Source organism: Schistocerca piceifrons, chromosome 5 (assembly GCF_021461385.2).
Source record: "Schistocerca piceifrons isolate TAMUIC-IGC-003096 chromosome 5, iqSchPice1.1, whole genome shotgun sequence".
Taxonomy (NCBI): domain Eukaryota; kingdom Metazoa; phylum Arthropoda; class Insecta; order Orthoptera; family Acrididae; genus Schistocerca; species Schistocerca piceifrons.
Genome location: NC_060142.1, coordinates 491,416,814 through 491,443,665, shown reverse-complemented (window position 1 = coordinate 491,443,665; position 26,852 = coordinate 491,416,814). Strand labels below are relative to the sequence as shown.

The 26,852-nt window shown below is 42.8% G+C and overlaps 1 protein-coding gene and 1 pseudogene across 1 annotated transcript in view; both read left to right on the top strand.

Annotated features, from left to right (window-relative positions):
• The window catches only part of LOC124798583 (cytochrome P450 6k1-like), a 146,711-nt gene that overhangs the window by 26,867 nt on the left and 92,992 nt on the right, over nt 1–26,852 (top strand). The window contains exon 3 of the mRNA XM_047262045.1: nt 5,387–5,625. Within this exon, the coding sequence (XP_047118001.1) occupies nt 5,387–5,625 (239 nt within the window). The remainder of the gene's footprint in view (nt 1–5,386; nt 5,626–26,852) is intronic.
• On the top strand, nt 18,998–19,115 carry LOC124799477 (annotated as a pseudogene).

Genomic DNA, 26,852 nt, shown 5'->3' with positions numbered 1-26,852 from the left:
GTCTAAGGCATGCACAACTCTAAAATCCACAAATCCAAGCTATTTTTGGTCAGAAAATGTCCTCACCTTAAGAACTACATCAACCTTCTCCAGGTGTTTGGGACTTTACTAACAGATTAAAACTTATCTGGTGTCAGCTCAAAAAACATGAATACGAAGGCTCTAGAAAGACTGGAAAGCACTCACAATAAAAAAAACGAAGTTGCCTAAAATATCATGTCAAGGAGCGGATAAAGCTGTCTAGCCCTCAAGTTCCAAAGGAACAACTTAAGAAGTTTATTCCGTGGTACCAAGGACCTTATCACGTAGTCGATATGACATCCCCAGTTAATGTTAAAATAAATCTGCTGGCCCCAGTCACAATTGGCTCCTTCCAAAAGGAAAAGAACGAATTAGAGAGAACAATAGGAAGAAAGGTAGATTCAACCCCGTGAATCAGGGTGTACCTGAAAGTGTTCCAACACGTCCACATGCATTTAGATCACGAGGTAACCTTGGCAGTTGATTTTTAGTATTTGCTCATTAGTTATGAGAGATGTTTGTAAGTGCTTATTCTGGTTATGTCTGTGTTCTTGTTGTTTTTATGACAAAGGCTCACAGGACACATTTGTGTTTAGGTAATTGGTTAGAAGACTTTGTTTGTCAGTAGAACATTAGTGTGTCTAATTTAGTTTAGAATGAAGCAATCGATGCTACATGGTGCAGTAAGATTTTTGTTTGATAAATATGTGGTTCCTGTAGAAGTAGATAAGCAGACAAGAAGTATATTGGCGGTAAATGAGAGTGAATATATGTACATGTGATACACTTTACCATTTCACTTTGAGGTTAAGAATTCTTCATAACAGTTGTCTTATGGATCAGTTTAGTCATTCGGAACGCCAAGGAATTTGAGGAAGTACTATTCTCCACAGGAAAATTACTGTCTCCCACAAAATGAATACACACTGTACCTGAATCGTGCGAGTATACTCTGTTTCGCTGCGGGGAGCCTGCGCCAGGGAGGGCAGGGAAACCGAATTTTCCCAGAAAGTCGGGTCACCCTGGCTGAACACAAACTGACAGTTGTCATTGTCACACGCTGCGACCAAAGACACTCCAGCGGAGCCCAGCATACTACTATAGGGGCAGGGATTTCTGATAACAGGTACACGATGCGACATTTCATTCACTACCTGACAGTTACCTGCCACTAATACTAGAAACACAATCTAAACAACAATTACTCGTTAATTTACCTACCAGAAGGCCTTTCTAGATTTTGTACAAGAAAAAATTGACTTACTTAAAAGCTTCGTCAGAACCAACGCTTCAGGCTACCCTAGACCAGATGATAGCAGCACATAACGGTCGTGTGACAATGAATCGTCTGCTCGATCACGTGAGGAAACACCAAGCCAAACATACGACAAACACATAAATGTAGAGACCAGTGCATCAGCAGCTTGCATACTACTAACAGTAATAAGTATAGTGTACTGCCACCTCAGCTGTAGAGTTCCCCAAAGCCCACCCCTCCAACTCCTCCATACTAGTCCTTTCGCCAACATAGACCCACACTCAGTGAGGGTATGTAGTAGTGGAAAGAAAACTAGGGATTTAGAGATTCACGTGTGAGCTACTTGCTAGCGTGGTCAGTAAGGAAAACAAGTGTGAACGGCGCTAGATATAAAGTAATACCGCGAGTAAAAGCGGAAATGTGAGATGTATATAACTATACGTAAACCATGGTCCGTGTTTGAGCCAAAATCTGGGACTGGATTTTTTTTCTTTAGGGAGGAGGGATTTCAGTGGAATAAAGCTGCAACAAAACTTGGAGCAGAAGAGGAAGCTCAGAACAGTATTGAGGCCACAGCCAGACGCAGGCACTGGTCACTGAACTGTGTGACCAACCCCTGTGTCACATGTACCAGAACCACCGCACCAGACATCACCCCTGTTAACACAACAAAGTCAGCAGAGGTGCCATTTCCGGAATCTATACTGTGGCTGCAGCAACATGACTGAGAAAACTGCCACATCTCAGTCGTTTTCCCCGCCTCAAACTTTTCTCTGTGACCAATGATTACATCTCTTCTGTATCCTTCACCACTGACAGTTTAGATTTAACCACTGATCATGTCTGTATTGAAAATCTGGATTTAAACTCTCAGGTCCAGCCTGTCAATGTCCTTCACAGCTGGGCTGTCCAATGGTGCACGGTCGCCACCATATATATGACGCTGCCTCCTCCACGCCGTCAACCCTACGGATACTGCCTGAGGGCTCCGCCCTAGCACAAAGACTCCGTCCTGCCGCCAAACCTTCAGCCGGCATCATGCCATCACTGTCCGCCGCCGAGCAGTGTCAGCGGAGTCACTCGCTACTCTCTATGAGGAACGACAGCATTGGCATATTCTTACCAGCTCACTTGGGTCCGAGGATCATCTCCCATCGTCAGCAGTCTGTTTCAAAAGCGCGGAACTATGTCTGATCAAGGTCGTCAATAAAGTGTTCTAGCAACAGACTGCTTCATTCATTGCCTGTTCCTCCACCCAAATCCAGCAGAGAGCCGCCTGCCCAGGCCTTACATCAACACAATTAGAATTTTCATTGTAGTTAATGATGTCCGCTATGGTACATTTAATTTTCTTTCTCTTGTTTCATCAGATTTCCCCGTCGTGCCTTGTGATCTGAACTTGTTTCGCTTAGGTTGACCCTTGATTTATGCGACTCTTTTTATCGGTAATCTACCGATCAACTATTGACTTCGAATGTCTATATTTGTCGAATTACTGGTCTTCATAAGATCGCTTACTGACCCATCAGCTTAGCTTATAAGCTACGCAAGTTATGTTTTTGTGTGGCGACTTCATCTGTCTAACTAAATCCCCGCTACTGCGTACAAGGCAACATATTTTGCGCACACTTTCGTTGCTTCTTACAGATGCATCACGTCTGTGTCATATAACTCAGCAAACGGTGAATTTGTAATATAGCTATACAGGGTGAGCATCAGTAAAACCGACAATGAAATGTTCTTCCAACACGTGTCTGGAAATGCATCGTTGCCATGGTAGGTGGCACTGACGAATGGCAGTTCCTCTGACCACGTGACGTGTGTTCTTTGTGTGTTGCAGGCTGTGTGACTGACGCAACGTACTGTAATCAGCAGAATGGCCCGTATTCATGTGGGGAACAAGAATTACCCTCGCAGACATCAACCACGTCACACAAAATTTCAAGCTTTCTTTGGACGTTTGTTAGATCAAGGGTCCTTTCAGACAGAGAATGTGCAGTGAAGCGGTGAACTGTCCGTACAGAAGATTTGGAGGATCGGGTTCTACAGGATATTGAAACGAACCCTAGTACAGATTCCTGGCAAGGGCCCGGCAACATGTACGATTATGTGTATCCTGCGTAACAACCGCTACTGTCGCTATTGCCTGTAATACCATAGACGCCACTTTGAACATATGTTATGACGTGAATGAGATGCAGCTCTGTACTGTGTTCTGGGAAGATTTGTTGTCATTGCACGCACACCGTTCATTTCCGGACACATTTTCGTAGAACTTTTTTCTTCCATTTCCAGTCGGGAAGCCGTCCCTGCAGTTGCTCGGTTTCATTAATCTTCACCCTGTATACATTATACTGAGAAAACTCTTAATATGTGCTCTGTTAAAAAATTATTGAAATATGTTTTATTAAAACGTGTCCATAGCAAATGAACAGTTACCCAAGGGAGTAGCTTATACACTACTGGCCATTAAAATGCAGATGATAAACGGGTATTCATTGGGCAAATATATTATACTAGAACTGACACGTGATTACATTTTCACGCGATTTGGGTGCATAGATCCTGAGAAATCAGTACCCAGAACAACCACCTCTGCCCGTAATTACGGCCTTGATACGCCTGGGCATTAAGTGAAACAGAGCTTGGATGGCGTGCACAGGTACAGCTGCCCATGCAGCTTCAACACGATACCACAGTTCATCAAGAATAGTGACTGGCGTATTGTGACGAGCCAGTTCCTCGGCCACCATTGACGAGACGTTATCAATTGATGAGACATCTGGAGAATGTGCTGGCCAGGGCAACAGTCGAACATTTTCTGTATCCGGAAAGGCCCGTACAGGACCAGCAACTTGCGGTCGTGCATTATCCTGTTGTAATATAGGATTTCGCTGGCATCGAATGAAGGGTGGAGCCACGGGTCGCAACACATCTGAAATGTAACGTCCACTGTTCAAAGTGCCGTCAATGCGAACAAGAGGTGACCGAGACGTGTAACCAATGGCACCCCATATCATCATGCCGTGTGATACGCCAGTATGACGAATACACGCTTCCAATGTGCGTTCACCGTGATGTCGCCATCATGATGTTGTAAACAAAACGTGGATTCATCCGAAATAATGACGTTTTGCCATTCGTGCACCCAGGTTCGTCGTTGAGTACACCATCGCAGGCGCTCCCGTCTGTGATGCAGCGTCAAGGGTAACCGTAGCCATGGTGTCCGAACTGATAGTCCATGCTGCTGCAAACGTCGTCGAACTGTTCGTGCAGATGCTTGTTGTCTTGCAAACGTCCCCATCTGTTGACTCAGGGACCGAGACGTGGCTGCATGATCCGTTACAGCCATGCGGATACGATCTCTTTCATCTCGACTGCTAGTGATACGAGGCCGTTGGGATCAGGACGGCGTTCCGTATTACCCTCCTGAACCCAACAATTCCATATTCTGCTAACAGTCATTGGATCTCGACCAACGTGAGCAGCAGTGTCGCGATACGATAAACCGCAATCGCGATAGGCTACAATCTGACCCTTATCAAAGTCGGAAACGTGATGGTACGCATTTCTCCTCCTTACACGAGGCATCACAACAACGTTTCACCAGGCAACGCCAGTCAACTGCTGTTTATGTGTGAGAAATCGGTTGGAAACTTTCCTCATGTCAGCACGTTGTAGGTGTCGGCACCGGCGCCAACCTTGTGTGAATGCTCTGAAAAGCTAATCATTTGCATATCACAGCATCTCCTTCCTGTCGGTTAAATTTCGCGTCTGTAGCACGGCATCTTCGTGGTGTAGCAATTTTAATGGCCAGTAGTGTACAATATATACAGGGAGATCCTGAGGTACATTCAGTATCAGCTTATTTTCCGTACTGGTGCGACTGAACCACGACCTGTATTCTATGGTATGTAAATTACCAACGCTGTCCGAAACAGGTTATTTCGTTAGACATAAGTATGACTGAGCCAAATGATTAAATTATTCTAAAAACAACTTTTCCCTGTCGTCTCCAGTTGTTTCCTCAAATACATTTGCCCTATGTGCCAAAATTGGACCCGGTTAGTGGGTGATCATACAGCTGTTTTATTATGTTAATTTCAGGCAAACGGTTTGTTGGGCTCTACTCGATTCTCCACCCTGTGCTCCTCGTTCGGGATCCTGAACTTATTCGCCAGATTCTGATAAAAGACTTCGGATCATTCCACGAGCGAGGTGTTTACTTAGACTACGAGGAGCCGCTCAACAGGCAGCTGTTCTTCCTACCGTCTTCTGAATGGCGCCATCGCAGGGTCAAACTGACGCCCGCATTCACCTCTGGCAAACTGAAAGGGATGTTCCAGGTCAGCTGAATAACAGCAGCGGTATATGTACTGCACAGCTACGTACTTACATAGGTTTTTAAGTTGCTTTTTAGTGTCCGTGTGTCTGCGTGTATGTGCTGTGTGTGTGTGTGTGTGTGTGTGTGTGTGTGTGTGTTTGTGTGTGTGTGTGTGTGTGAGGGAGAGAGAGAGAGACAGACAGACAGAGAGAGAGAGAAGAGAGGGAGTGAAAGAGCAAAAGCGAAAGCGAGAGCGGGACAGAATATATATATATATATATATATATATATATATATATATATATATATATATATATATATATATATATCTGTTTTGGTTAATGGCATTTGTTGTGGTTGTTTGTTCTGATTATTTTCATAATCTACAAAGATTCCTGTTGGACGAACATCCGCAACTGAGCATTATAATAGAGGTCGAAAATACCGCTTCAGTTGTAAATTTCTTTTATCATCACGATCTATCATAGGTAGTAAAACCGCACCTAGTACACGTCCACAGCGGCGCTCGGGGACCACAGCACAGTTGCGACACCTGAGGATGGGCTTATGAGAGCGCGAAACCGGTCGTGATAATAAAAGAAATTTACAACTGAACACAAGACTTCACTGTTCTTTTACAAAGTGAAACAAAGACTGCTCTGTGCGCATTCGCGTAAGCCAAAGATTATTACAGTCTCACAGAAATGAATACACACAAGAACCATATCACTGTAATATATCGATACATCTGAGTACCTATACACTAATAAAACCAAATGTGAATATTGTCACAAAAATATGTCTGTTACTGCGCAGAAAAGTAGTAAGATATTACTGGTATCGAGAACTGGGGTTGGAGTGCCGTAATGGTCACGTAAATAAAGAACCATTACAAGCTACTCGCATGGGACGTTCCATTTCCGAAGTCGTTACGGATTTCAATAGTCCGAGATCCACAGTGTCAAGAGTGTTCCGAGAAGACCATATTTCAGTCATTACAACTCGCCGCGAACAACGCAGTGCCCGAAGCTCTTCACTATCGACCGAGAGCCGCAGCGTTTCCGTACAGCTGTCAGTGCTAACAGACGGTACGGTTCGAGTATGACGCAGACCCCTTGAAGCCATGAACCCAAGTTGTCAAAAAGGCACTAAGCAAGCTAGTGGTGGCTTCATAATGGAATGGGCTGTGTTTGCATGGAATGGACTGCGTCCTCTGGTCCAACTGAACCCACTGAGACACTAAATGGTTATGTTCGGATACTTGGAGACCATTTGCAGCCATTCTTGGACCTCATATTCCCAAACAACGATGGAATTTTCATGTCATCGGACCACATTGCTCGCGATTGGTTTGAAGAACATTCTGTACAGTACGAGCGAATGATTCTACCACTCAGATCGCCCGATAGGAACCCCATCGAGCATTTATGGGACATAATTGAGAGGTTAGTTTGTGCAGAAAATCCTCCAGCGGCTACTATCCCGCAATTACGGACGGCTATAGATGCAGCATAGCTCCGTATTTCTGCAAGGGACTTCTAACGGCTTCTTGAGTTCATACCATGTCGAGTTACTCCACTATGCTGGAAAAAGGAGGTCCGACGCAGTACTAGGAGGTATCCCATGACTTCGGTACTCTCACTGTAAAAACGGATAGTCTGCCTCTGTTGGTGTCTAGCTTGAAATGCAAATCATACACGTTTTTGTTTAGAATCACTCAACAACAGAAAAGCATTTTATACTCTCCAAAGCGATAAGTGGTATCTGACGCTTTCGACACAGTGCAAGGAAGTCTGCCTCTGTTGGTGTCTAGCTTGAAATGCAAATCATACACGTTTTTATTTAGGATCACCCAACAACAGAAAAGCATTTTATACTCTCCAAAGCGATAAGTGGTATCTGACGCTTTCGACACAGTGCAAGGAAGCGCGGCACCGCCACGGAAGCCGTTGCCATGTGTCAGCAAGCGGACCCCTCACAGTTTTGATGATGCGGCTTTCAAATGCACAATGGCAGACAGTTTGCCAAGAAATTTGTCGCATAAATGTTATTCGAATTAACTGTTATTACCGGTGTCTAATAAAGTGAAATACATTGTAACTCTGATACCTTTACACTCAAGACTTCAGCATTCAGACGAAAGATGCTATGAAAATATAGACAACGAGTGTTTTCTACGGCGACACGTTGTATTCAGACAGCCTGCTGTTTACTGCTTGACAATGGGCTTATACGTAGCATAATGGCTCTAACAGAAGAAAAGAGTTGCTCCATGCACTGCTGCAGCCTACATTGTTGCCAATTTGTGCAAATAGCCGGACTTCAAGAATTATCAGTATGGCCATGTTAATTGCCCAATGTCACGATTGGCGCCGTTAAAGAGTGCACGTATTCCCGGCCATTGAAAATGCATTACAAACAGTAAAGGCGAAACGCGTATGGCACAAAAATTGTGTTACATGCAACTGTGTTCCAAAGAAATAGTTGTCAACATTCCATAATATTATACGCAACTTAGGACGAGAGGACTATAAAAGTTGTGGATAAATGGAAGTCGAATGATTGTAAGTAAATCCGATGGATGAGTCTGGGTCTATGGAACCATCATCACAACTTTGCATGTTGTTCGTTGCAGTGTAAACCCATACTTTCATTGAAAGTCATAAAATGAGATACTGTTTGTAAGTGTGTGGGAAAGACGTTTCTTTTTTTACCTTCCTAATTCTAAATGCTTAAGGAGGAGATAAGTACATTCTTGGCAATACAAGTTCAAATATTTGCACGCTCCATCGTCGTCCATTTATATAATTACTCACCTTGACTTGGTAATAGCACACTTGTAGTCTTTCTTTATTCGACTGCCTTATTTAAGCACTTTATAGATGGCTGAAACATTTCTGCCTTTGTAGGATTGGCTTCAAATTTAGCATAATTTCTTCGTCTTTTGCGACACAAAAATGTACCTCTTACCATTCAAGACATCTAGAATTACTTCTGTACCTGTAGCTTGAAATATTTATCATTTTATATGATGATGCATTTAATATTATGTGCCAATGGTGAATTAGTCAAGGAATAATTACACACAAATATAATGAACGTTCCATGATTGAATACGAAAATTTTATTTATCAACTTCAGGATTTTATGGACGTTGAAATTAACTAGGACAGCTATCTCAAATAAATCACAACTAATCGTGTTTATTGAGGACAGACATGAGAAGTGTTCCGGAAACAAATAACTACCGATAGTCGCGTAGAACAAGCAAGACGGCCTATAAAGAGTATAATCTCAGGGCACTAGACCAGGATATTTGTGGTTTGTCAGTGTATCGTTCCCTTTCTTTTCGATCGTTCTCGATAATAACCAAGTACACCACTGTATAAGACGGTGGAGTAGTGTATATTTGCAAGCAATGATTCAGAACAGCGGAGATTACGGGATCAGACGATCGACAAAGAAATATTCGCAGTTTGAACTGAGAACCATTTTACAGCCAAAACAGAAACCAAGTGGTTGTCAGTCAAGTCGAGAATCCAAGAGCAGTGTCTGCAGTGTAAATAAGAGCTGAGTCATATACAGATGTATGAATGTCACCTACTGATGGCTCCCTAAAATAACATTTTAACATTCATGTTTGTATATTCCAGATTCCTGGAATTTTTCCCAGTGACTGCTTATTGATTACGTTTGTCTGGTAGATGTGCAGGGTTTTATATCCTATTTAGAAGATCTGTTTACGTAGTATGTTTGCCACTCTGTTTCTTTTCTTTGTGGGAAGGACTTATGGGACCAAACTGCTGAGGTCCTTACGCACTACTTAATCTAACTTAAACTAATTTACGCTAAGGACAACACACACACACACACACACACACACACACACACACGTGCCCGGGGGAAGACTCTAACCTCCGACGGGGGGAGCCGCGCGGACCATGACAAGACACCTGAGACCACGCGGCTACGCAGCACGGCTGCCACTCTGTATGTTGATTCACACTGAGGTGACAGAAGTCATGGGATAGCGATATGCTCATATACAGATGGCGGTAGTATCGCGTACACAAGTTATCAAAGGAGAGTACATCTGCGGAGCTGTCATTTGTACTCAGGTGATTCATGTTAAAAGTTTTCAGACATAATTATGGTCGCACGACGAGAATTACCAGACTTGGAACGCGGAAAGGTATTTGAAGCTATACGCATGGATAATTACATTTCCGAAGTCGTTAGGGATTTAAATAGTCCGAGATCCACAGTGTCTCCGCGCGGGATTAGCCGAGCTCTCTAGGGCGCTGCTGTCATGAACTGTGTGGCTGGTCCCGGCGGAGGTTCGAGTCCTCCCTCGGGCATGGGTGTGTGTGTTTGTCCTTAGGATAATTTAGGTTAAGTAGTGTGTAAGCTTAGAGACTGATGACCTTAGCAGTTAAGTCCCTTAAGATATCACAGACATTTGAACACTTTTTTCCACAGTGTCAAGGATGTGCCGAGAATACAAAATTTCAGGCATTACTACTCGTCACGAACAACACAGTGCCCGACGACGTTCACTATCGACCAAGAGCCGCGGCGTTTCCGTCGTACAGCTGTCAGTGCTAACAGACAAGCAGCTCTGCGTGAAATATCCACAGAAATCAATGTCGGACGTACGATTAACGCTTTATTTAGGACAGTGGGGCGAAATCTGACGTTCTGCACGGAGCACTGGGCAGCCTCCACAATGTGGCCATCCCGTCACACGTCCTGTTTACTGCTAGAGGTCTGAGCAAGTAAGAGAAATGATATCTGCATCTCGTCCGCATGTCTTTTTATTCGGATTCATATCTATGTGTATGAAAATACTGTAAACCACTTTAAGCTAAAAGCTACGCTGCAACCTGACACTAGCTTGGCCCTTGGTTTTAACTTTCATCTGCTAAAGTTAGGCCTCGTAGTTTGGATCCCATAGTCAGATAAGGTAGAGGCCAACTATAACCACATTTTAACATAGCACAACATAGTCTTTTGATATTCTTGTGGCGTTTCTTTAGTTACAAGGCACAGGAATAGGCTGTGGTGTCAGTCACAACAAACGACAAGGCACAGCTTCACACCGGGAGAATGCACCACTGCATATCGATTTCTCACCACCCCCTACCACCCGTCCCTCAATAGCCCACCCTAATACCGACACCAGGAGACACCAGTAGAAGAAATAAAAACTTTGAGGTTCGCCGATGAAATGGCTCAAATGGCTCTGAGCACTATGGGACTTAACTTCTGAGGTCATCAGTCCCCTAGAACTTAGAACTACTTAAACCTAACTAACCTACAGACATCACACACATCCATGCCCGAGGCAGGATTCGAACCTGCGACCGTAGCGGTCGCGCGGTTCCAGACTAAAGCGCCTAGAACCGCTCGGCCACTTCGGCCGGCTTCGCCGTTGACATAGTAATTGTGTCAGAGACAGCGAAGGACTTGGAAGAGCAGTTGAACGGAATAGACAGTGTCCTGAAAGGAGGATATAAGATGAACATCGACAAAAGCAAAACGAGGATAATGGAATCTAGTCGAATTAAATCAGGTGATGCTGAGGGAATTAGATTAGGAAATAAGACACTTAAAGTAGTAAAGGAGTTTTGCTATTTGGGGAGAAAATAACTGATGATGGTCGAATTAGAGAGGATATATAAAATGTAGACTTGCAATGGCAAGGAAAGCTTTTCTGAAGAAATTTGTTAACATCGAGTGTAGATTTAAGTGTCAAGAAGTCGTTTCTGAAAGTATTTCTATGGAGTTTAGCCATGTACGGAAGTGAAACGTGGACGATAAATAGTTTGGACAAGAAGAGAATAGAAGCTTTCGAAATGTGGTGCTACAGAAGAGTGCTGAAGATTAGATGGGTAGATCACATAACTAAAGAGGAGGCATTGAATAGAATTGGGGAGAAGAGGAGTTTGTGGCACAACTTGACTAGAAGACATTGGTTGATAGGACATGTTCTGAGGCATCAAGGGATCACCAATTTAATATTGGAGGGCAGCGTGGAGGGTAAAAATTGTAGAGGGAGACCAAGAGATGAATACATTAAGCAGATTCGGAAGGATGTAGGTTGCAGTAGGTACTGGGAGATGAAGAGGCTTGCACAGGATAGAGTAGCATGGAGAGCTGCATCAAACCACTCTCAGGACTGAAGACCACAACAACAACAGGGTGAGTTACAAAGGACTTTACAACTTTAGATAGATATTTATTGGGATAACTTACAGAATCGGTAGATGTGTAATTCTGTAGCAAAAACAGCATCAGTTTTCACATTTTGATTTGGTGTGACTACCATTTGTGACGTGGTAAGCATACCGCCAGTAATTAGTTTCTTCCCACACTCATTGTAGAAAATCTGACGTAACTTGTGCAACGACAGTGTAGATTCGATTTTACAGTTCGGCTTAATTGTTTGCTAGGGGAGGAACATTCACACAGTCTTTAATGAACAGTTGTTGCAGAGTTTTCCTTTCATGAAACCAAAACATACAGCAAGCACGCTTCGTACCAGTGAAAGTATCCATTTTAACAGTGCACTATACTGACGCTCTTGGCAACGGAATGGGGTGACACAAATTGGAGATGGTTTACTACAAAATGACGCATCTACAGATTCTGTAAGATATCTCAATAAATTTCTATATTATTCCGAAGTCGTAAGGTCCTCTGTATTTTTGAAACTTATGTGTGTGGAACGCACACCAAATACGACTAAAAGGGGATATTGAATGTTAAGGACGAAAGGCGGCATGAATTTTCGAAGATTTTTTTTTTACTCACAGATATGCTGAAAAACCCCGAATTACCAGACTCTTGAAGATAGACGAAAATTATCCCGCGGAGGTTCGAGTCGTCCCTCGGGCATGCGTGTGTGTGTTTGTTCTTAGGATAATTTAGGTTAAGTAGTGTGTAAGCTTAAGGACTGATGACCTTAGCAGTTAAGTCCCATAAGATTTCACACACATTTGAACATTAATCCCGTGGAAGCCTAATTCAAAAATTTCAGGAACCAATATTAAGAATCTAAAGATATCTTTCATCCCTCAACGCTTCACTTATTTAGGGAGCTTCAGGAGAGGTCTCGGTGAAGACAACGTCAGACTAATGAGGCATTTAACCGTAGCAATACCATAGCGTTCATTTCCAAGACAGGTATACTTAATGGACAGCCAAAAAACAATTGTTGTATTAACATCATCATTTTTAAAGAGGTAATGACGTTTAATTAGCAGCCAGAACCAGGAAACACCTTTCAGCACACTCTTAGAAACATGACCGAGCGGGGGAGGCGCTGTGGTCAGCACACTGGACTCGCATTCGGGAAGACGACGGTTCAGACCCACGTCAACCATCCAGATTTAGGCTTTCCGTGATTTCCTTATATCGCTCGACGCAGATGCCGGTATGGTTCCTTTGTAAACGGCACGGCCGATTTCCTTCGGCATTCTTCCCTAATCCGATCTTGTGCTCCGTGTCCAATGACCACGCTGTCGACGGGTGGTTAAACTGTAACCTCCCTCCCTCCCCCTTTGAATATTAACGCTCTTTCAATAACGTGTACTTTCTACTTTTTTACCAACACATTGTAGTTGACTTTTACTCTCAAAATACTTTTTAAAGAGGTATTTAATGGCCCATGACACTGGTAACATTAAATACGAGATTCATTGGGGAAAGTGACATCCGCTACTGAGATTTAAATTTTTGGATATAGTTTAATGGATAAATTAAAAACAAATACGGAATATGGTAGAAGAATTCATTAGAAAGGATAAATATTTTTTTGAAATTTTAAAATATAAAGTAACTGACTAGATTATAATACTTTCAAATGATTGGGATAAAGCTCCCCTCCCCCGCCCCCAACTTGGTACTTCGATGGTTAAGTAGTCGCCCTTCAATCGGTCCACACACGATTTGAACGGGAAGAGACGCTGACTTGTGATACCACGTTAAGTACCTCCTGCGTGCACTTCACGATAATTTGCTGAGTACATGTGTCGATGTAAATATACACGCCCATTTGAACTAACAATTTTTCGTTCAGCGGGTGAATGGCCTGAATGCGTAGGTTGCAGTATATGAAAGTTGCATCCAGAATTTCTGACTAGACGATTGTGGTTTAATTTTTTTCGGGATAGTCGAGGGAAATGCGTGTTTGTTGACGAGATTAGGGTTTATCATCCATGGAGACTTTAAAATGCTCCCAGCAATGAGGTCAGCTCTCGAAGTCACCCGATAAGGATTCCAGTTCAAGTAAAGGCACTTATCATTAACAGTGCCTGAGACTACAGACGGGTGCGTGTTCTTAACCGCTGTCTGTGTAACGGATACAGGTCACTCACTATCAAGCATTTTCGCAGTCCTCTGAGCACTAAGCTCGGCCTTGCTGAGTACGAGTTTATACATGTAGGTGATGAGTAGCATTATCTGTACTCAACAGAAGGGCTAACGTCTCTTCGAAGCTACTCTTACAATATTCTATTTCCTCAAGTTGCTTGTCATCATTAAAGTAAATAATTATAGTTGTTAACAGCGTGATATTCGACTTCTTCCGCCCTCTGATTCTTTTAAAATTGTGCAGCGTCATCTCGTCTGCCGTATTTCTTGTTGCTGTACACTTTACGTGATATGTGTAACACGGAAGTAAACACTGCGCTGCGAATTCCTCCGCGATTGTCATTACCACATTGGAGTCCTCTTCTCGCGCAACTTACTCATGTTATATCGAGTACAGTCGCGTACATCTAGACCTAAACCTAGATCTTCATTCCACAAGCTACCGGACGGTGTATAGCAGAGGATGCTTCTGGTACCGCTATGTGATCCCGCTTTCCCTGTTACAGTGGCGTGTGGGGTAGTATGATTATCGGTAAACATATGTATTGGCTCTCATTTTTCGAATTTTCTTGTCGTTTCGCGAGATATATGTGAGAGGAAGAAGTATGTTGTCCGACTCTTCCGCGAAAGAACTCTCACGAGATTTCAACAGAAAACCTTTCCGTCACTTGTAACGCCTCTCTTGTAGTGTCTGCCACAGAAGTTTGTTCAGCGTCTCTGTAACGCTCTCGTGCCGACTAAACGATCCCGTGAAGAAACGCGCCGCTCTTCGTTAGATTTTGTCCACCTCTTCTATTACTCTAACCTGGTAAGAGCCGTAGACTGACGAGAATCTGTCAAACATGTGTTTTGTAAGCCACTTCTCTCGTGGATTAATTACGTTTCCTTAAGATTTTTGTACGAATCTCGGTCTGAAATCTGCTTTCCATTTTATTTGTTTTTTATGGTCATTACACTTAAGATCGCTTCAGATTATTACTCCTAGTTATTTTACGGTAGCTGGTGTTTCCAGTAATTTTTCACTAGTACTGCAGTTGTTCGCTAACAAATTATGTCTGCTGCGTATGCGCTATATATCAGATTTATTTACGTTCAGGGCCTATTGGCAGTTCCTGTGCCATTCATATGCTTCCAAATCTCCCTCGTACTCCTTCTCTTATTATTATCTTTACTCAATTATGAACTGTCCGTCCGGTCACTGAAGTGTGTGTTCTCCTTCTGTAGTCTTGGCAATTGTCATACTACACATTGGTTATAAAACACGAATCTACGAATTGTCTGGTAAGAATATATTACCGTATCAAGCAAATGTGATAAATAGTGAGACCGGGCAAGATGCTGCATAGACCTTTCACAGAAAAGAAAACAACAAATAAACAAGTGAGAACTATGTTACAACAAAGGAATTCAAGAATCAAAACTGAACCCAAGAGTCATAACATGTGGTCTTGTGTAAAACAAATAGGAGGTACATACGTCTGGAGGTCCCTCCTTACACCTCGCTGTTGCAAACGGACGTTACACCACGACACAGACACAAATTGGAATACAGCGAACAGAAGCGTTGATGACAGGACGGACACTTCATAATTTTGTGAGAAAAAAAAAGAGGCACAAAGGAGACTTGAACACGGGTCTCCCCCTTCGCAGTCCGACACTGCGACCACACAACCACGACTTGCTGGCTGAGCGCAGATGGACGAAGTTACAAGTCTTGGGCTTGGACCCTCCATTATTTCCATTTTGCTTCTTTTTTCACAGTTGGTACACCTTCTCCCTCTTTTCGTGCTTGATCTACTTTCAGTTTTTGGCTGGCTATCCACCGGGTCATTTTATCAATAAATCTGAGGGGAGGGAGGGGGGGGGGTGCGCTGTAGAGTTTACCTGCTAGAGCCAACCGCAACGCCTGCCAACAGCCTCATATAAATTTTCTTTTCTTCTTCTTTTCCTTGTTATTCCGCTTCTTTAGGGCCAGCAGCATAGTATATGTCAGATAACGACATGATTTGTACAAAGAAACACCAGAATAACTGCTTATAATATTTAATCTTTATTAACGACAGAGTGTTTCGACATTTTCCGCCATTGTCAAGTACGTCTAGAATATTTGCATGCCACGCGAGCGGCCCAGGTTCGTTTCCCAGCCGACACAATACATCACAAAATTCTTGACGTACTTGACAATGGTGATAAATGCCGAAACACTCTGTCGTTAACAAAGATTAATTATTATAAGCTGGTAATCTAGTGCATCTTTCCAACAAGCCTCATGGAGCTTCGGCACTATGCTATACACCATTTACATATACGTTATAAACGGTAACTGTCCTGTCACACAAGCTTGAGGTACTCTTGAACTTATCTTTAGATCAGTCGGTTTTGTTCCGTTAAGAACGACGTGTCGAGTTCTGCCTGGAAGAGTCTTGAATCCAGTCACAAATTCCGTCCGATAATAAGCTCGCACTTTTTCCACTAAATGACAGCGAAGGACTGTATCAAACGACTTCCTGAAGTCAGGGTACACTGAATCAGTCTGAGCGCCGATGTCTACATCGCTATGGACCTAACGGAGGAAGAGCGAGCTGAGTTACACAGGATCTCTGCTTGCAGAATCCAAATTGATTTTTATGAACGAGGTTTTCGTTCTACAAAATTTCATAATGCATTAGCATAAAACATGTAAGAACTATTACATACGTTTGTCAACAGCCTCTGGTAAACTCTGGTGTCATTTCTGAAATGTACCGTGACGACGGCAACGGATTTTTTTTTCTAAAACCGTCTTAAAGATATTAAGCACTGTCCTTTTCTTGCTGCTTCTTAAAGTTATCTGCACCTACATTTCAGGAAACGAAGCAATTTCACACACATTCACAGCGCATGCGAACGGTAAGACCACATGAGCAGACTCGCGAGACATGGAAAGCGACTGTCCAGAAAGATCTAGAACAAGGACTACATGAGTTAAATATATCATACAATGAATGCCAAAAATAGTTAACGAATTAAAATGTTACAATTTAGCGAGCCAAAGTCTGGCATTCATGTTAGAATAACAGCAAAATAACTTACACAGGAATAGAACCTGTTTCCTCAGGCGTCACAGAATATACGGGGGCTGTTCGGAAAGTAAGGTCCAATCGGTCACGAAATGAAAATCACAGTAAAAATCAAAATTGTTTTTCGCAGCAGCTAGCCACACCTTCCAGCTACCTCTCTAAATAGTCGCCGCTCCGACTTAGACATTTCTCGTGGTGTTGTACACTTTCCAGTACCTTCGTCGTAGAAAGCAGCTGCCTGTGCTTTCCGCCAATTCTGTAACCTGGTCTGCCTTTCGTTGTTTACGCCAAAATGTTGTCTTCGTAGCCAGCGGTTCATGTGAGCAGAGATGAACAACAGAGGGAGCCAATTAAGGGCTGTATTGTGGGTGATCAAACACTTCCCATCGGAAACGCTGCGGGAGCATCCTCATTGCCCTTACAGAATGCGGCTGAAAATTGTCTTGATGGAAGAAACACATAGCCGGCCGGAGTGGCCGAGCGGTTCTAGGCGCTTCAGTCTGGAACCGTGCGACCGCTATGGTCGCAGGTTCGAATCCTGCCTCGGGCATGGATGTGTGTGATGTCCTTAGGTTAGTTAGGTTTAAGTAGTTCTAAGTGCTATGGGACTGATGACCTCCGCTGTTGAGTCCCATAGTGCTCAGAGCCATTTGAACAATTTTTGAAGAAGCGCATGACATTTATGTTATGTGGCCTGCATAGCTTCAGGCGAATTCTCTTACTAGATCCACATACTTGGCGGAAGACACTGTTGATTTAGGCATTTCTACGTGATCACTTTGCGCTCTGAACTGCAAAGAGCGACATGAAGCGATCGACATGCACAACAAAGACACTGCCCAACATATCTGTGAAAGGTTCCATCAGATTTTCATAGTGGTTTCCATTCGAGCCTAATCAGACCTTACTTTCCGAATACTTCTCGTACTGTAAGGGCCCAGTCTATAATATACAATCGCTGGACGTGGCGAGCGGGTGTTGATTTACATTAGGGTTGAGCTCATTGTGAACAAAGACGGCTGTTACTATAGAAGAGAAAAAATCTGTGAAGTGAACATACCGTGCTGTGCACGTCTCAACCATCGAACCAAAACAGTCGCGCGACATTGGTATGACGCTGTTGTCTATAGTTTTCACTAACACCAGAACTTAAATGTTACATATATCTAACCTACCTTCGCACATTTCTTCATTGGTAATAACAAACGTGCTGAGCTGTTGTGGCTGCAAATGCAATTGGAAATTCGTTACAGGAGAAAAAACTGTTTTCATAAGCAAGTATCATGAAGATGTAATTACACTTTTCTTACTATAAGAAGCTCTTTGTGCTGATTAATATCGGGACAGGGCGTAATAAAGAGTTAAATCTCGAAACAGTATTCAAGCCCACCTTTTGAAAATATTGGAATCAAGTCAATTTTTTTTATATTTTGAAATTCTGAAAACTACGTTTATTGTCTTTAATGAATTCTTCGACCAGATTCCGGAAATGTTTTAAATTTTCCATTTAAACTTAACCCAAAAATTTAAGTATTGATTCTAAATGTCACAATTCCCCATGAATGTCGTATTTCCAGGTTCATGACCTTACTTACACATCAGTACCTCAATAAAAAGTGTGCGGTGAGTTAAAGTCAACAACAATTAACGAAATTAGAATTTTAAACATTTTTATGGCGATCATAATACACGTTACTGAAAGTGCCTTGATGCTGCTAAGAGTGGGTTAAACGAAATCAGAGATACTGGACCATACTTACACATCAGTATCTCTGTAAAAAGTATGTCGTTAATATGAATCAACAACACTTAACGATTTTTACTTCTTTTTAATTTTTTTTGTTGGGGGAATGTACGCTCTTCCCCCTACCGCCCCCACTCTCGGTAATGCACGTGGAAATTCGTTGGTATTACTAGCGTTGACACCGAGGGGTAATTTAAGTGGTTTAAGGAGATACATTTGCCAACGGCCTTGCCGCAGAGGTAACACCGGTTCCCATCAGATCACCGAAGTTAAGCGCTGTCGGGCAGGGCTAGCACTTGGATGGGTGTCCAACTGGTGTGCCGAGCGTTGTTGGCAAGCGGGGTGCACTCAGTCCTTGTGAGGCAAAACTGAGGAGCTACTTGACAGAAGTTGCGGCTCCGGTCTCGTAAACTGACATACGGCCGGGAGAGCGGTGTGCTGACCACATGCCCCTGTGGGCTGTGGATGACACGGCGGCCGGTCGGTACCGTTGGGCCTTTCAAGGCTTGTCCGGACGGAGAGAGAGAGAAGGAGATATATTTAGGTACGAGAAAAAGTGTGGTGAAATTTGGTAATGTGTAAGTATTCTGCTAGTCAATCCGTTGAATGCATACACATTTAGATCAATTTTCACATGCATATAAGATTTATATACAGCAGTCTGAGTCTTTAGCTGCGGATAATACCGATACTCAAATCAGTGGGCTTATTGAAGGTAGTAACAGTAGATAAGGAAAAAAGAGCAGTCGTGACGTGGAGAATGAGTATATATCATTAATGTTTTAGTTTCTCTAGCACGAACGAACAGTAAACATATGGTACCACAAGGTAAAAAAGAGAATAACTTCGTTCGTAAAAATACTTCGCTTTGTGACAAATCGATTATCTGCTGCCTTCTCATAGCTCCAAACTGGACGCTGCGGCATTTCCACTTTGTGGTACTAGGAAACCATTTCTCAATTCAGCGCCACAGCCTCAACAATACAAGTGAAGTGAGCTACGAAACCTAAAAATCTGCGATGTCTGTCCCTTTCCTTCTCATAGTAATAATAATAATAATAATAAAGTTAGCGACATACGGGCTGTGACAATTGTATGAAACAAATGAAATGCCCTTCGATATATCCCTTCCAGTCATTAGACTAAGTTAATTCCAAATACCGAATCCAAACTATCCTATGAAACTCGTGTACTAAATCTGCTTTACTGGTAAACATTATCCGTCTGTATTAACGAAGTAGAAACATTCAGAAGCTGCGTAGCGCTTATGGGTAAACATTACGCCACACTATAATCATATGACTATTGGAACTCTGTCAAATAGCGACAAAAATTTTGTTCTGCCCACCTGTGTACTGAATAGATGTTCCTGCTCTATGACTAATACCAAAGAATACTGAAACAGGCGAAGCAGAACGTCAAAGAATTCAATTGTACCAGGATATTTTACTCACTGTAGGTTCTCCAGCGTTATCATTGCATGAAATTCAATGTCGCGAGCCAGTGTTAAAAATTCAGCTAGATATGTAAAGTAACTTCCACTAAAAATCCGGTAGACGTAGCTAAACTTCCTTTATGGCAAAGATAATATAAAGGGCGGGAAATTATATTTATTTTCTGCTCTTTGCTTTATTCTAGCGATATTTTTCAAACTTGGTATGAAAGACTAAAAATCACATTAACACCTTGACATATGATAGTGAAAGTGCGTTGTTGTTTTTAACAAAAACATTAGTTCATCATCTGCACAATAACAAAAATCTGAAAAAAATAAATTCGAAAACAATGCCGTTAAATGTTTCATTAATTGATTGGTCTAATTGTTAGCTAGAAGCTTCAACCTAAATTTCAAAATCGTGTAAGGTCTCCAGGATCATCAATTGCATCAGTTGAAGAAGAAGTTAAATCCTCTCCAGTTTCTGTTGGTCTTCCTTTACCGACTTGGTTAATAATATCATCTTGGGAGATCGTAAGTCGAGCGACTCATGGTTTACATCTTATGTTGGTTTCTGAGAGTAAAGAGCATTTACAGTTTATTTCGAAGTTTATTTTTCACAATACTGATGGAGCTAAACACCATTTCGGCGTTAGAATGTGGGAGGGACGGAACAGCGAAATCACTTAAATCCTGGAAGATGTTTACTACAGTCACGTTTTTATGTTCTTCTACTTTAGCCTAGAAGCTAATAGTGTTCCCATTTAGTGGATTCCAATCAACGAAGTGAATAGTTTCCCATTGCTGCAAGATTTTGTCAACTCTTCATCAATTAATGAAGTCTCTTTTCATTGCTTCGAAGTTTCTTCCTCACTCAAGAGAGCCTTTTTTTCTAAAGTTTTGTAACTGGTTGAATGTCACCAGAATGAGATTTTCACTCTGCAGCGGAGAGTGCGCTGATATGAAACTTCCTGGCAGATTAAAACTGTGTGCCCGACCGAGACTCGAACTCGGGACCTTTGCCTTTCGCGGGCAAGTGCTCTACCAACTGAGCTACCGAAGCACGACTCACGCCCGGTACTCACAGCTTCACTTCTGCCAGTACCTCGTCTCCTACCTTCCAAACTTTACAGAAGCTCTCCTGCGAACCTTGCAGAACTAGCACTCCTGAAAGAAAGGATATTGCGGAGACATGGCTGTGGTAAGGCATGTCTCCGCAATATCCTTTCTTTCAGGAGTGCTAGTTCTGCAAGGTTCGCAGGAGAGCTTCTGTAAAGTTTGGAAGGTAGGAGACGAGGTACTGGCAGAAGTGAAGGTGTGAGCACCGGGCGTGAGTCGTGCTTCGGTAGCTCAGTTGGTAGAGCACTTGCCCGCGAAAGGCAAAGGTCCCGAGTTCGAGTCTCGGTCGGGCACACAGTTTTAATCTGCTAGGAAGTTTGGTTGAATGTCGTTTACGGATTTCTTCATGTTAGAATCAAATCACCGTTTTTTTTATTCCTGCAATCCTGACATTGCCAATGGCTTTGCCGCAGTGCTAACACCAGTTACCGTCAGATCACCGAAGTTAAGCTCTGTCAGGATGAGTAGCACTTGGATGGGTGACCATCCGGTCTGCCGATCGCTCTTGGCAAGATGGGCGCACTCAGCCATTGTGAGGCAAACCGAAGAGCTATTTGACTGAGAAGTAGAAGCTCCGATCTCATAAAATTACATACGGCCGGGAGAGCGGTGTGCTGATCACATGCCCCTCCATATCCGCATCCGGTGGCGCCTGTGGGCTGAGGATGACACGGCGGCCGGTCGGTACCGTTGGGCCTTCATGACCTGTTCGGGCGGAGTTTATTTTTAATCCTGACATTATTATTTACTGGAAGTTACACAGATTTGACTCAAAAAGCTATCCCAGGACGGGGACGGGACTGAGGTGGTCTCTAATTTTGAGCTCTATATAGTGTTGGTCGGTCGTTGCTAGCGTCGGCAACAGAAGTCTCTGCAGACTGAACGTAGCAATCCCACCAAGGAACCTAATAGTTTTGTGGAGTGTGCTTTTCCACTCTCAGTGATTTTGATTGTATGTTGTACTTCACCAAGAACAGTTTCCAAAATGTACATATAGAGTTGATTCTGTTCATTTGAGTACATATTATAAAGCATCTCCGCTGTGTAACATGGATCTCTATAGAAGCCATAAAATACAATTTTAATTCATCCCACTGCGATAAAATTCTTGCTCAATTATCTCAAAAACATTATTATGCACAATTTGGCTCTTTGACGAGTATAGGAACCACGTGTAGGTTTCACGGAACAGGAACTCGGTGTTTCGTGGCAAAGTTATTGCTGATGGGTGCGTTACTGCCACTTGTAATGAGTGACAGACACAAGGTAACAAAATCGGATGTGGGACAGTATGTTACATTTACAGAAGTGTATTCACGCTGTGCCTGGAACCAGCCGGGACAGCTGCATTATAGATGCCTTTTGGAATTATATTTTGAAGTATCAGTTCATGAACTTTTAAACACCGTGTCAGCGCTGATACCGTTCCAACGGCAGCATAATTCTCCAGCGACAGCAAAGCTAAAAACGCAAACACTATTTTTTTTGTTTTAAACTAAAATATCTTACGACGATCGCGAGATATTTCCAGATGCAGACATCTGTTGATCCAGCTCATTACAAACTATGTTTTTGATCTTCTATGTCACTTAAGAGTCCCATATTGAAATAAGGTGCTAGAACATAATTTATTGGTTCTGTGCATTTGTTTCTATGTAATTTCGTGCCGTTTGTCGATTTCGAATCCTTAATGCAATTTTACACACGTCACTCAAGTGATCGATGTTGGAAACTGAGCTACGTCCAGCAATGCACAAAGCAAAGGTACAGTTAGCTCTTGCACAAGAATTACATGTTTTCACTGGTACTGAAGAAAATGCCAATTGCTTGTTTTGAGAAATAAGTTCATATTTAGCTCTATGTTGTTTCATTTCCAAATGCTTCTTCAAATCTTGAATTTTTGCATACGTTTCGAACTGGAAGTAGTTATAATAGACTATAGTTGAGTTACCTAGGACAGGCTTCAATCAGTGCTTGAACCCCACGTAGTGTTCTCGCTCTTTTCTATAACTCTGGCTGTAGACCTCTCCTTTAGGTGGCACTTCTATGATTTTTTTTGTGACCGCGTTAGTTCCACACAATAACTATCGTTACATAATCAGAATTGTTAATTTGTAAAAAAGTGTACAAACTAACGACACCGCAATTGAACGGCACGACTATAATGAATGTAATATTCCAGACAGTCTTATTCCAATAAATTATTCTTGTTCTCAGTCATTCTTGAGTCACGAAGCTGCCACAGTTTTTCTGCAGGTTCGCTACTGCAGTGCTGCCAAGTGGTTGGCCTGTATAAACACTGTGAAATGATTGTGCGTTGTGCAAATGAAATCCAAAACCACATTCAAAATAAAAATGTTGTCGTATTTCGGACATATTATGACACTATAAATATCTGCAGCTGTCAAATATATCACTTTTTCGATCTGCAAGGAATTCTGAGAAAAATGTGAATAATTAGTATAGGATTTTTTTTTTAAATCCTAATTTTAGCGTAATTACACTTTTAGTCTTGCGAGAAAATGTCTAGCTTTTCTATTCAATCCTCTTGTCACTAGAACTTTTACGCTTAACGAGATTGGCAAAATCTTTACCACCTTTCATAATGTTACTAATGTGTAAATGGCTGACCGTTACTCGAATGCAAGTAAGCATGTCAGTCGACAGCTTTTCACTCCGTACCTACTAAAGTACTAATACTTGGTTTCGTACTTCAGTTTCATCAAAAAAGAAAAGTAAACACACATGCCTATTTTTGTGTGTACGTACTGGATTGACTGAGGAAATATGCACATCTTTTTGTATATAATTAAGATAGCTGTGTATAAATTGCCAAGAAATTATTAACGCTGCTTGAGGCTGTTGCCAATGGGCAACACTGTGGAGGGCTGGACGGGGCGATTCGAGGGACACCAAACACGACCCACGTGTCCCCAAGTCGGTCCACTACTGTGGCCGCTCCAGGTACTGCCTGCACTGAGGTTGATACTTTACACATGGTCGAGTGAGAGGTCGTTCCAAGGTGTGGCTGGCAGTGAAAGGCTTTCCGACGGGCCGATGGGAGGGCCTGCCCGTTTCTTCTTACGGATAGGTTTCAGGCGTTATCTGAGGCTGACCAAGTCCCGATGAAGTCGCTCTCCCTTATCCAGACGAATGTTCCCGTCCTGCAACGTTTTGGCATTCAGAGAGGCTGGGATGCCTGGCAATTTGGAGCTCCATCAGTAGGGCCCCTTAATGATATGGCTGCGATGGACGGGAAAGAATCCAATGTGCACTCTGTGTGGATAGTGGGAGGAGTCATTCAAATGTAGACGAGTGTTTGTGGATGCTATGAAGACCACAGGGTGCAGCCAGCTGTATATGGTGGCTCACGTTGGTCCAAATGGTTCAAATGGCTCTGAGCACTATGGGACTTAACTGCTGAGGTCATCAGTCCCCTAGAACTTAGAACTACTTAAACCTAACTAACCTAAGGACATCACACACATCCATGCCCGAGGCAGGGTTCGAACCTGCGACCGTAGCGGTCTCGCAGTTCCAGACTGTAGCGCCTAGTACCGCTTGGCCGCCACTCCGGCCGGCGCTCATGTTGGTACTAACGATATATGTCGCTTTAGATCTGAAGAGATTCCAATTCCGGATGGCTAGCTGAAGTAGTAAAGACTGCCAGCCTGATAAGTGGGGGGGGGGGGGATTCGCCTTCTGTAGTGTCTTTGAGACAATCAACTGTGCTTCCTTGGCTCAGAGCCGAGTGGAGTGTCTAATTCAAAGGCTCATACGCTTCTGCGACTGTGTAGGTTGCAGATTTGTCGACTTGCGCCATAGGGTGGTGTGTTTTCTGGTTCCACTAAATGTGTCAGGAGCCCACTACATGACGCTAGAGACTACACGGGTAGTGAGGACTGTGTGGGAGGGACTCTTCAGTTTTTTAGGACAGAGGGTCTCGGGAACATTCAGAAAGGACTTCAGTTTCAAAGGCTGCAGGACGAACACAGGAAGAGGGTGGACATAGGGACACTTAATATTGTAGTTGTAAACTGTCGCAGCCGTGTTGGAGAACAACAAAAGCACTGAGAGCACTGAATCTCAAATCGTTGTAGGTAGTGAAAACTGGCTAAAGCCGGAAATACGTTCAGCCGAAATTTTTACAAAGGACCTAACGGTGTTTAGAAAGTATAGATTAAATACAGTTTGTGCTGCAGACCAGATGTGGTTTTAATTTAAAGAAATATTATCGACAGCAGTTCAGAGATATATAACGAATAAATTAATAACGGATGGTACTGATTTCCCCCAGGTATACAAAACAGTCAGAACACAATTGCAGAAGCAACGAAAAAAGCATTCCAAGTTTAAAAGAATGTAAGCTTCCCAACATTGGCGAAGTTTTACAGAAACCCGAAATTCAGATTGAGTTTCAATTCGAGATGTCTTTAACAGTTTCCACAACGGAACTTTGTCTCGAAATGTGGCAGAAAACCCAAAGAGATTTCGGTCGTATGTAAAATACATCAGTGTCAAGACGTGATCAATACCTTCACTATGGAATAACAATGGTGATTTTTTTGATCACACCGCCACTAAAGCAGAGTTACTAAAAACAGTTTTCCTTAATTCCTTGACAAAAGAAGACGAAGAAAATGTTCCAGAATTCGAAACAAGAACAACTGCCAACATGAGTGTAACCCAGAAGAAGACATCTTTCGTGCAGCGAAGCAGCTTAAATAACTTAATGAAAGCAAGGCGTCCGGTCCGGACTGTGTACCTGTCAGGTAATTACCTGTCAGATAATTAGCGATCATATACAACCGCTCGTTCGTAGAAAGATCCGTACGCAGAGACTGTAAAATTGCACAAGTCACACCGATACCCAAAAAAGGAAATGGGAGTAATCCACTGAATTACAGACCCACATCACTAACGTCGACGGGCAGCAGTTCTCGAACATTATGGATCACCTCGAAGAAAACGATGTATTGACAAATAGTCAACACGGATTCAGAAAATATAGTTTTTGTTAAACACACCTAGCTCTTTATTCTCACCACGTTACGAACGCTATCGACAGGGGACATCAAATAGTTTCCATATTTTTAGATTTCCAAAAGGCTTTTGATACTGTTCCGCACAAGCGACTTTTTCCTAAATTACTGCCGATGGAGTATCGTCTCAGTTGCGTGACTGTATTCTTGAATTGCTATCAGACGAATCACAGTTCGTAATAACTGGCATAAAGTCATCGAGTAAAACAGAAGTAATATCTGGTGTCCCACAATAAAGTGTTATAGGCCCCGGTCGAAGTGGCCGAGCGGTTCTAGGCGCTTCAATCTGGAACCGCGCGATCGCTGCGGTCGCAGGTTCGAATCCTGCCTCGGGCAGGGATATCTGATGTCCTTAGGTTAGTTAGGTTTAAGTAGTTCTAAGTTCTAGGGGACAGATGACCTCAGATGTTAAGTCCCATGGTGCTCAGAGCCATTTGAAGCCATTTGAACCATTTTTGTTATAGGCCCTTTGTTGCC